The sequence below is a fragment of the Hippoglossus stenolepis genome, chromosome 3 (genome assembly GCF_022539355.2).
Source record: "Hippoglossus stenolepis isolate QCI-W04-F060 chromosome 3, HSTE1.2, whole genome shotgun sequence".
NCBI classification, from domain to species: Eukaryota; Metazoa; Chordata; class Actinopteri; order Pleuronectiformes; family Pleuronectidae; genus Hippoglossus; species Hippoglossus stenolepis.
Genome location: NC_061485.1, coordinates 18,774,693 through 18,786,919, shown reverse-complemented (window position 1 = coordinate 18,786,919; position 12,227 = coordinate 18,774,693). Strand labels below are relative to the sequence as shown.

General features: G+C 40.3%; 1 protein-coding gene across 2 annotated transcripts in view; it reads left to right on the top strand.

The window, feature by feature from the left end:
- camk1b (calcium/calmodulin-dependent protein kinase Ib) overlaps positions 1–11,933 on the top strand; it is a 37,881-nt gene extending 25,948 nt beyond the window's left edge. For both annotated transcript variants that reach the window (XM_035152276.2, XM_035152275.2), the window contains 10 exons: positions 494–625; positions 4,972–5,046; positions 6,368–6,506; positions 6,629–6,755; positions 7,316–7,391; positions 7,547–7,659; positions 8,087–8,165; positions 8,324–8,411; positions 8,549–8,645; positions 8,796–11,933. In XM_035152276.2, coding sequence (XP_035008167.1) covers positions 494–625; positions 4,972–5,046; positions 6,368–6,506; positions 6,629–6,755; positions 7,316–7,391; positions 7,547–7,659; positions 8,087–8,165; positions 8,324–8,411; positions 8,549–8,645; positions 8,796–8,893 — 1,024 coding nt within the window. In that variant the 3' untranslated portion in view covers positions 8,894–11,933. The remainder of the gene's footprint in view (positions 1–493; positions 626–4,971; positions 5,047–6,367; positions 6,507–6,628; positions 6,756–7,315; positions 7,392–7,546; positions 7,660–8,086; positions 8,166–8,323; positions 8,412–8,548; positions 8,646–8,795) is intronic.
- The last annotated feature ends 294 nt before the right edge of the window (positions 11,934–12,227 follow it).

The window sequence follows — 12,227 nt, the reverse complement described above, 5'->3', positions numbered from 1 at the left end:
ACTTATTGTAAGCTTAAGGTGTTGCAGTATTATCATCACTAACCTTAACTCCATAATCATGTTGAAAGCTAACGTGACACAGAAAAAAATACCTTTTACTACATTACCATGCCAGAATGTCAACTGTGGTCATACAGTTGATTGATGCATGGTTGAGACTTTTAAATTTAAATTTAAATCACTCTTTGGCTAGCATCAAAATTTGTCCCTCAGATAAACATCATATCTGTGTTTCCAAATCGTTCCACCACGTTGTAGCTTCTCCAAAAGCAGCAGCAGCAACTCAAAAGACTTCAGGTGGAGGCTGAAGTTAAAAATAAACATTATCTGGCATCAAAAGACCAAAATTCTTCCAGCACTTACATGTACGTAGCCAAGATATCATGAAAGCAGGAGTTATTTTTTCTCTATGTCACACATGCACATGAAAAGCTGTGGCTACACACACGCAGTGATAAATGACAAGAGGCTGACCCGTGTGTTTGTGTCTCAGGGGAGCGTTCTCTGAGGTGGTCCTGGCCGAGGAGAAGAGGACTCAGAGGTTGGTGGCTATCAAGTGCATCCCTAAGAAGGCGTTAGAGGGCAAGGAAAACAGCATTGAGAACGAGATAGCCGTCCTGCACAAGTAAGTGGACTTCAGAAACAAATGACGCTGTATTTCTTTGTAATGTAACATGATGGTAACATGTAAAACTAGAATGGTACTCAGTAGAGAGCAAATCTCTGCCAAGGCCCAACAGTCCCACATTTAACTCGACTTGATCCACTTTTTTATTTGGATTCACATCAAATTTCACACACTCATAGATAAAAATCCCCTAAATATTTTCACCAAGATCCATTTCTCATTCCCTGGAAAATGTGTGAAAATGTCCAAACATGTTGAAGAGAGTGATTAAACATTCCTCTATCTGCTCCATTGTCTGGATCTTCACCAAAATGTCATGAGTTCTTGCTTGGCCCATGTCCCATCCTTCCATCAAGTTACATGGAAATCTGTTCAGGTACTTTTTTCGTACTCCTGCTGACAAAGCAAATGCGGGTGAAAACATAACCTTCCTTGGCAGAGGTAATAACAATAACAATGTTCAGCATTAGCCTGCATCTGAAATACTATCTACAAGGTTCAAGATGGTAAATTTTTCATCACTGTATCGCTGTTACTGCATCAAGTATGTTGTATCACATTACTGGATATGATACATGTCGTATATGACTGTTGTAACACAATCTATTTTGATACATGTAATATGCATCATATTGAACTTTATCTAACTTGTCACCTGAACTCTGTAAAATTTGCATGTTTCGATCTTTATACTCCAGCATTAAGGACTTGGTAGAGTTTAAGAGCCAGGACGCCGCTGCCAGTGTCTCGTCCGTGCTGGTTTTATTTTCCTCTGTCCTGGTTAATCTGGAAAATCTTCAGAAGTCACGGTGAATAGTTTTCACTGGAACTACTTTCTTTTGAAGAAATAGTTTGTTTCCTGACTAACAGCCTTGAGACAAAGACACAAAACTGATGTTTTTAATTATCATTATTATAGCTGTATTGTTCCCGTAGAAACTATAGGCGGCAAAATGTGGGAGAACTGGCCTTGGTCTTTTATACCAAAATGAACGGGTATATTCAAGTGTTTTAAACACAGGTAACCTGCAATTAAAAGGCGATTTACTCCTTGACCATTGCCAGTGAAGGGGTTAAACCCCCCGCCCCATCTTAGAAAGTGAGATGTGCTATCACCTCGCTGTCTTGCCAGAGTTGCATTTTGCACAGTACGATGAAAGAAAATTGCATTTTGTTCTAAAAACAATAAGTACACAAACACTCCAAAATAAAGAAGAAGAATAAATGTGCGCATTCGCACACTGTCTGTCTACTGCAGAGTCATGTGACCTGGGAGTGAATGTTGATTATTCTCATTGCAGAAAAAAGCCAGATGTTAAGTGGGTTTTTTGACCTGTGGAAAAGGAGCTCTCTTATACACTTATATTCTCTTTCTGAGATCATGGTGTTGTATAATCTGACCTAAAACCTGAAGGTTTGCACCTTTAGCCCTTGTTTCTATAATATGCAGTCATATCACACTGATAAGAACTACTGCACACCCTCTCTCTCTCTCCACCTGCACAAGGCATTTAATGTTTATTATATTAAGACAAAGGCAAGTGAGGATAACACAGCTGGTGATTGTGGAGCAATTCGAACTTATTTCTCTTTAGATGTGGTGGAATTACAGGCCACAGTGAAAAGGGCTGATCTACATTGGGTCCAAAGTTATTTTTAGAGCTCTTGTTGCCTGGGTTACAGGAGACACACACACAACTCAAGCCAATATACAGCTATGATCCCTCCTGAGGTGAGCGTGGTGGAATGAAGGGGGGGGTTAGTTTGCAGTTTGGATACCGTTTTGACGAATGGAGTAAAACTGAGGAAAAGTTGGCCTGAAAAACGTGGCCCCCTCTTCATCTGTGTGAAGTTCGTACAGACTCATGATTCTTCATGATTCTTGATGGAAAAAAAATCTGATATGTTTAGGTGACTGATATTTATGAGTGTGTGGAATTTGGTGAGGATCCAAATAAAATCTGAATCTAATGAGTTTAAATGTGGTTTCATGAGGGGCTGTTGGGCATTGGTGGAGGTAAATGCCCTGTCATTCTAGTTACATTACACTGTTCCATCCTGTGAGGCAAGAACTTGTCATCTTCATGTTATTTTAAATGACTTGTGTGTGTCACTGTACATCGACTTGTGTTTATTTGATGTTTCCAAATTGCATGTTCTTTTATTCAAACTCTATAAGAAGATTGAAATATAGTACCTGATGGTTCCGTTTGTGTTGGGACAGATGGAAAGCCAGATGATCCTCAGTCTCCTGACTGTTCTGATTACTGTCAGATGGCTGCCCAGCCTAGTGGTGGTTTGATAAAGCACAAATAGCCAAGTGAGATCATCACGTTGATGCGCTGGCTGCTCGTCTTCCTCCAATGAATCTAGACCAAACATTTACTCAAACGCTGATGTGCAAATCCAGTGACTAAGCTCACTCTGCTGTAGTCATGTGTAGCCATGTCCAATTAGAGGACTAGCCTTTGAGAACCTGAAAAATGTCAAGTTGTTCTATCTCAGTAAAGATGAAACTGGGAAAGGTTTGTATCATAATTATTGTGACCAAAATTATCACAATTATCAGGGTATGTTAAAGTGTGCTTAAATGTAAGTTGAATAATATACACCAGATTTTTACTGGATATTATATTATTTGTTTATTATATTATTTGACTTGCTAACTTTTTAACTATCAACCAATTAACCAAGGTACTTACAGTTAATCAGGATTGAAAAGGTATAACTATTCATATAACTACCTTAAAACCAGTAACCCTTTCATTTCTTATCTCATTTAGAATTTTGGTTTTTCTCACCACACGTTTCTCGTCAAGTTATTGACTCAGTTGTTAAAAAGTCGTCTAAAGTCTTCTAAGGAAGGAAGTTGTGGAACTTCTTACTCACTATCCTTAGAATGGTAACATTATGTCATTCTGTACAAGCAGTAAGTAATAGTACTACTACCTGAATGAAGCTGAACTTAAACAACATGTAATGTAAATCATCATTCTAATATGGTTATGGAGGTTGAGTTTTTTAAATGGAGATTTCTCTTGGACGTTTATGGTTATATCTCCTGAAATGTGCATGATCTCTTTTGTTTGAAGAAACATTTTACAGAAACCAGATTTTAGAAAACACTTCTCCCTCCACAGGAGGTTTAAGATCCCAGGGTATGATGCATTCATTCGTTCATTCATAAAGCCCACTAACTGATCTGGGGATAACAAAATTGTGCATGATAAATCTTAAAAATACAAATTTTCAAAGGTGCAAACAAAGGAAAATAAGAGTGATGCTAGTTGACCTAAAGGCTGGTTAAAAAAATATAATATCTGAGACAAAGCCAGGCTTATCCAAAAGGTTAATTTAATGTGTGTGTCATTATGTGAGAACCTCAACAGACTATAGATTTAAGAATCAGTAGATTTGCTGGTTTCACCCACGTGTCAGTTACAGATGTTACAGGGTCGACACTGCTGTTCTCTAATTTGCTGACATCTGGGCTCTGATGCCTTGTCAGACTCATGGGTGCTGACAGAGGTTAGCAAATGACTCACCAGCCCTCAACAGACATTTCCGCTCTCTGACAATCACTACGGCCACTGTCCACCATCTCTGTGGTCATCACCCACACAAACACATATGCTCAGAAATCCATATCAAACACAGCGACTCGGCTGCATCATGCATCTGACCTTATCTCATTGTGTGTGAAAAGTGCACGCTCGAGCTGGTTTCACATGCGTCTGCTCACTGGGCAGGTTTAATCCATCATTCATCCTCCACTGGGTCCATCTCTAAGCAGATGAATGAAGGTGTCCGTGCATTGTTACAATCTGGATCAGACTCATTGCTGTAATCCAGCATGAGCTGAGTCCGACACATACTGTACCTGAGGTACGGCTCAGACACGTGGCTTTTTGTTGCCTTGCAGCTCAGCAACTGTCACATGCATCGTGGGGTAAATTAAACACACCGCAACGCGGCGTGCATGATGAGGGCAAAAAGAGGAAATCATAAAAGAGTAAAAAAGTCTTAAGAGTTAAAGGCAGCCTGTGGAGTTCCGATCTAAATCTGGGGAGTCACCTTCTCACCCCTGTCAATGCACCCACGGGTCTCAGGGGGGCAGCAGCTCACAGAGTTCAGCCAATTAGGGAGCTGCATGCCACCACACAGTGTAGCCTCGCCTACAGCCTTTAAACAGTACACGTGACTGGTGGAGGAAGCTGCATGGTGGGTGCATGCACAACCATGTATCTACTTTGTATAATGGAAATGACAAGTCAAAATGTAAAACATTAGAAGAAGAATAAAATGAACAACTCATTGTCTTCCTCTTCTCCCCCTCCTCGCAGGATTAAGCACGCCAACATCGTGTCTCTGGAGGAAATATTCGAGAGTAAATCTCACCTCTACCTTGTCATGCAACTGTGAGTATTCACATATGTGAGGGTTTGTGTGATGTGTGTTTCATCTCCCACACACTGCATGTCACACGCCATTAATTGCACTCTGTAGCTCACTAGCGTGTGCATGAACACAAACACACACACACACACACACACACACACACACACACACACACACACACACACACACACACACACACACACACACACACACACACACACACACACACACACACACACGCAAACCGTGTACTATGCCTACTCATGAACACCAGTGGGGAGTTTGCCCTCACACCTGCAGCCTGACAGCCTCCCACCCACCTCAGCTCCTGAAATGTCAGAGAGAGAGCATGAGAGAAAGAAGAGATCAGGATCAGCAGCATTATTCACCCAGAGGCTCCTGACAACATCAATCATTCACAAATGAATCACAGTTAGTGGGAAATCAGAGAAATAAAAGCGGAAGGGGTGTGCATTCATGAGAGAGAAGGATTAGTGGGGAAATTCTCTTCTTTTATATTTGTGTTTATTTTTAATGACTGTTCAGACCCTTTCAATAAAATGTGTTCTGTCATAAAAGCATTTGTGTGACCTTGCAATACTTCCCTTATTTAAGGTTTCATTAAACACCCGGTGCCTCTTCAGTTTTATGTCAACATCATAAATTCAAAAACACGTTTCAGTGAGATGTAAAACTAATGAGGGGAACAACGCTGCGTCATGAGGGAATAGAAAATATGTGGTCGAGGTGACGTAAAGGATATTTTTGTCCTGACTGAGCCGTGACAGAGGTTCAGTCACTTTTTGAAAACACCTAAATGTTCAGTGATACTCAGTTACTCTGCAAGATTCCTCACCTTCCCTCTTCTTCTTCTTTCTTTTGCTTTTATCCTTTCCTTTTCTCTGTAACTGTCCATCTGTCTTCTATAAATGTTTTTTTCATTAGTCCCCATAATGTAAATCATTAAACTCTAAGGTGAAGAGGTGTGTGTGTGTGTGTGTGTGTGTGTGTGTGTGTGTGTGTGTGTGTGTGTGTGTGTGTGTGTGTGTGTGTGTGTGTGTGAGTGTGAGATTAGAGGAAACACACCCTTTTAGTTTAGTAGATGCGCAGAGCGAAGGCTCCCTCTAGTGGCTTCAAGCTTGATCACAATGTGTGTCTGGTTGTCTGTGGTTTCATTCCTTCTTCCACTTTCTTAATACATTAGTTTATTACTCCTGCAGTTTATCCTGCCATTCGGGAAAAGTTTTGAGTTAATATCTCCTCTCTGGCCTCCTTAAATACATCTTCAAATCTGTGTTTGGTCCTTCACATTGATACACAGATGTCTCCCTCTCTGTGCAGGGTGTCTGGCGGGGAACTCTTCGATCGCATCATAGAGAAGGGCTTTTACACAGAGAAAGATGCCAGCAAACTCATTCAGCAGATTTTGGATGCAGTCAAATATCTCCACGATATGGGAATTGTGCACCGGGACCTCAAGGTCAGTCAGGAGTCAGAGATATATATTTTTACACCCAAACAGAAATGTTTTTTTAGTATCTGTAATTTTTTTTACTATACTATAGTATTTGCTGAAAGTAAACTCAGATGTTGTATTTGCAGCCGGAGAACCTGTTGTACTACAGCATGGATGAAGACTCTAAAATCATGATCAGTGACTTTGGTCTGTCTAAAATTGAGGGATCTGGCAGTGTGATGTCGACTGCCTGTGGAACACCTGGATACGTCGGTAACGAAAATCAAAACAATCCGTTTGTAAACAATCAACCCGTGTTCCATGCAGTATTAGATAGAAGCACGAATTTGTTGATCATGGGTTTTGTTGATATAGCGGTTAGGATTCCTGGTTTTCACTCTGGTGGCCCGGGGCAGGACATAGAGCGAGCTGTCCTCTAATCAGAGAGTTGGTGGTTCCATCCCCGGCTCCTTCACTTTGCGTGCCAAAGTGTTCTTGGGCCAGGCTCTGCACCCCAGATTGCCCCTGCCAACAGTGTGTGATAAAGTGCTGCAGATAGATTCACTGTATGTGTGAATGGGTGAACGGCAAAACTGAAATATTGTTATGTACATAAGGTAATTCAGTATCTCATAGACATTCAACAGATTCAACAAGTTAGTTATGGCTAATTTTGTTCTAGAGGATACATGGATGTTGGTTTTGGTTTCTGTGGACTTCTGTAGCTGGTAGTAGTTGATTTAAATAGGTACGGTCTAGATGCACATATGGAAAATCGTGCATATTGGTTTTTATTTTATCTTAACCGCATTACCTTGTCTTTGTTCTCTCAGCCCCTGAAGTGTTGGCTCAGAAACCCTACAGTAAAGCAGTGGACTGCTGGTCTATTGGTGTCATAGCCTATATTCTGTGAGTACACATTTAAGACACAGACCTGAACAATTCTGCACTGACACAAGATTTGAATAGTTCTAAAATCTTTATTTATGTTCCCAATCAATCAAGATGCTTAACCTTAATGTGTAATATGAAACATGACACCTGTCCTGTGTCCTGTGTCTCAGGTTGTGTGGTTACCCTCCCTTCTACGATGAGAATGATGCCAAACTGTTTGAGCAGATCCTGAAGGCAGAGTACGAGTTTGATTCTCCTTACTGGGACGACATCTCTGACTCAGGTATCAATCCAGTTTTCCATAGGTGTTTAGTTAATAATGTAACTCTCTTTATTACTCTTTTTTTTGGATGACTCTTATTGTTACTGAGCTCTTTATTTATATGTGTAACTCTCTTATTAAGCTAATCAGAAGAATGATGCTATCTGAAATTGATCATCTGTGACTCGATCCTTGTGTCATTGCTCTGGACGAGGATCCGTCCAGATTTTAGGACAAAAGATACAGTTAATGGAGGCATATGGGAATTAACTCAATATATGTTTTGTCTTATTTTTCAGCAGTTAGACACTGAATTATTTTTAAATTAATAAACTGTATCCATTCTTTGACTGATGTCACATTGTAACTCCTTCATAGATAAATAGACTGTACCAGATCTGAGCAGCCGCTGACTCATGAGTGTTATAACCTTTGTCCTTCATTACAGCTAAAGACTTTATAGTCCACCTGATGCAGAAAGACCCGGGCACACGTAACACTTGTGACCAGGCGCTGCAGCACCCTTGGTACTGCTCCTGTACTCAATCACACATTCACATTACAAAGAGCTCTTATTAAAATCATCACTCCTTAACTTTGGGGATTTTCCCATTTAACAAATCTAGTGCCCTGTGTATTGTACTGTACTACACTCATGACACTCATTGTTTCCTCTCTTTGTCAGGATTGCTGGAGACACTGCTCTGGATAAGAACATCCACGAGTCCGTCAGTGCTCAGATCAAAAAGAACTTTGCTAAAAGCAAGTGGAAGGTGAGTCAGACCTCCGGTTTATTGTTGACACAATTTGTTGTTGAAGTATATACTGCTTTGTGAAGATCCCATTCGTAATTACGATGAGATTCTACTGTAATTAATGTTCGGTTGTTTGTGCGGCCTTTCCTCTGCAGCAAGCGTTCAATGCCACAGCGGTGGTTCGTCACATGCGGCGTCTCCAGCTAGGCACCAGTCACGAGGGACCCAACCCCACCCTACCAGCGGAAGAAGGTATCCGCCATGTCTCACTTTCCGTCCTCTGCATTGTTTTGCTTATCTCACCCACACGTAGTTGTGAGAGTGGTAAATATAGCGGTGTCATGTGCAGTGTCAGCAGCACTGATAACGTGCCTGGTCTCTTTCTCTCTCTCTCTCTCTCAGGGGCTTGCTGTGAGGGAGGCTGCTCCCCGAACGTCGACGGTGGTGCCGACCCCCTGTCCAACTGCACATACCGCTGCCACTCGACCAGCAGGGTGTGATCCCTGCCCCTGCTCTGCTCACCTATCTAATCAGTCCCACTGACTTTCCAATTTTAACCCCCACGGTGGAACCAGAGGCACCATCTGCCCCATTATCTGGTTAGGAATACAGTGTCATTCCAACCTGTCGCCTGCAGGGGGAGCAAGCCTGTCCAGCCTGTGAAGGAAGACATAGAAGGTGAAAGAAAAGGAGGAGGAGGAGGAGGAGGAGGGAGACTTGATGACAATGATGATGATGAAGCACCACAGTGAATCGTTTTTACAGACTGGGCTGATAGTTTGGGATGAGTTGAGATGGGGAGACAAAGCTGAGGAGGTGAAGAAGCTCCTCCTCAACCAGCTTGTCAGGTGACATGTTTTTGCTGCAGCAGGACAGAGCTTGTTGGACACGGTTTTTACTCATCTTTTTTTTTTATTCAACCTGTCTCTTTGTTTGTTTTATTGTTCCTTGTTATATATTGTTATATATTTTTGTGTTGTCTTTTTAACCTCTAGCTGTTAGACTTTGTAGTGTAAATCCAGAAACAGCATCTGCATGATTAGAGACATAGATTCCCCACATGCATGTTTTGTTATCTATTGCAGAAATGCAGCACAGCAGTAAAATGCAAGTGATGGAGTGTTGTGTGCAGAGTTTATCAAGGGTTGATAAGGGCAGATGTTGTAGTATACTGAAATTAAACTGGGTTTAGTATACAGAACTACAGTATGTCTTCAAGTCACGCTTTTAGACAATCAGTGACATCATAGTTTATGCAATGAAAACTCCATCCATCTACTATGTAGCCTTTCTTCTGGTGATATGGTGTTCCCACGCAGTGGTTGTGCTTTTTTCAAAGTTTCCCCCAATTTCTGACATTTTTAACCTCGAACCTCTTCGAACACTCCAGCACAGGGATATATACCTTTGTCTAAGGTGCCTTTAGGATTAATATATAGTACAATGGGTTAATTTCCAGGTAGCTTCTGAAAAGTGTTGTCTTTTTCTGCAGAGTTCTTGCAGAACAGGCATTTTTCTGTAACTTCAGATTTTGTATGTGTCACATATTCAGCTTTAAAATGCAGTTTATATGCTTTTTTTGTCTCAAAGTTATGTACTGTAATCTCAGACAGGAGGCCCGTGCACGTACAGTGCCGGTTGTCATTACAATCAACCACATATTGTTTTCACAGCATCTACTTTAAATTTAAATAACATTCAAATAAAGACAAAAAAGCATTTGAAATTATGTTTTCAAGGCTCGTGAGCTTTACCGAGAGCAGCATTTATTTAGAAACAAAATGTGTTCATGTATCTAAATACAGTTTTTGCAAAAAACAAACAAACCTGAATAGTGAGCTTAGTGATCCTCCTTATCCTCAAAACTAGTCTGACTGTGGGATTGTGGGAATCCCAAAAAAGAAAAGCAGCCAAAATTTGATATGCATCTGCTTTCAGGATTATGAAAAAAATGTTAATATGCATCTGATTGAACCACTCCGTCTTTACAATGGTGAATACAGAGAGCATTCTTTTTTTTTTCATTCACTCTTCTTAAAGGTGGCGCAGTGTGGGTTATTGTATTGGTTTTTATAAAGAATCCTATGCTTTGAATTGTTGTAGTGCAGAAAGGCATGGAGTAACAAATGCAGAGGAGCTTTATGCACATTTGTTGTAGTCCTCTGGGCCTTTTACAGACATCCTGCATGAGGACCCTCCATCATCTGATCACTCCATCCTAAACTTTGTAAGGATAACCGTTTGTTTTTATACATTGATGGATTTAAAGCATTGGTGTGTTCTGGGTATATTTGCATGATGTAGCTTGAAATTTCGTAAATCCCATGATTAATAATGAATAGTGCTCCTTGTGATGATGTTACAGTGGCCGTGAGATGCTGAAGGTGATGGCAACAGGAGACATGTTTGTCAGATTGTCTTCAAAACATCCTGCAGATGAGTAGAGCAGCACAAGTGGTAATATTATTCCAACATGACAAAGTAATTCTCAGTGTTGCTGCTTCAAAAAGTACTTTCCAGCTTTATTCAGCATCAGGTCGGCGTTGTAGTGTATTTGACTGGTGACTACAAACTGTAAAGCATATAGTCAAAAGAGTGGTCGTCAGTGTGAACTGTTTGTACGTCCTAACTGTGACGATGAGACACCCAGTCCAGCACAGGAAAGCTCCTGCATAGGGGCATCTGTCATCCACAGTCCTATGAATGTTGAAAGACTGATAATATATATGGTTAATTATATAATATGAGTAATGAAGACAACTTGATTTGTTGCCACAAACACTGATCATTGGCTGAGTCTCCTGCACTATCATTTAGCTCCCGTACCTTCTGGAGATGATAAACTTATTTATTGCAATAAAAACAGAAAGTCTTTACCTACTATATACACAGGAATGCACTATATCCCCCATAGACCAGATTAGAAATATGTCCGACAAAACTATTTCAAGGTAAAAGGAAGAGTGATATTTAAAGATATTCGATTCTGAGGTGAAGAACCAGGAAACGGAAAAGTAAAGGTTTTTACATTCCAGTGTGATGAAACAAGTGATTATGAAATATATAACCATATCCCATGACCTCACCTCTCAACCACCTCGGTATGGAAATAGCAGCGGTGAAATAGAATTATAGTTGAGGAGAAGTTACACTAACCTTGCCCTCAGAGTTGGATAACTACAGGGTATATTATGATCAACCGCCACAGCTTTTGCATTAAAAAGTGATCATTTTTACAGCATTGTGTTCATGGGTTTTGCAGAGAGAGCAAAGAGATTCTTTGTGTGAAGGCTTCTCCTTTAATCGCTCATAGAATTACCAGTGTCTGGTGAGATTTGTTGTATAAATGAGTATTTCTACCATAAATATGTTGCCTTTGAAATAAATGCTGTTTGGGGCTACAGTACCTCCTGTATACACCAATGCAATGCATCAGGGGTTTTTGAAAAGTGAATATTGCTCAGTGTGAAAGCCAGTGATTTGTGCTTGGATCATATTTGTAAGTGAGACATACAATAAAATCCCTGTCTATGCATCATGGAACCGACCAGAGTCCTTACCTTCCATTTACGTCATGTACTTAATAATGTGTACATATTATGCAATACATGATGAAAGAAATATTGAACAAATGCCTTATGCCCAAACAGAAACAGTGAAACAACTGATAGCTAGGATGATGTTATTGATTTTTTATATCTTTATTCCCTAACATGTTTTTTATATATATTATTTTACAACACAAAACAAAGCTGTTTAGAAACAAACTCAAGGAAACAACCTGTAAATGAATATAACTTAACTTGCACTTCAATAAATTTAAATGGAGAGTTT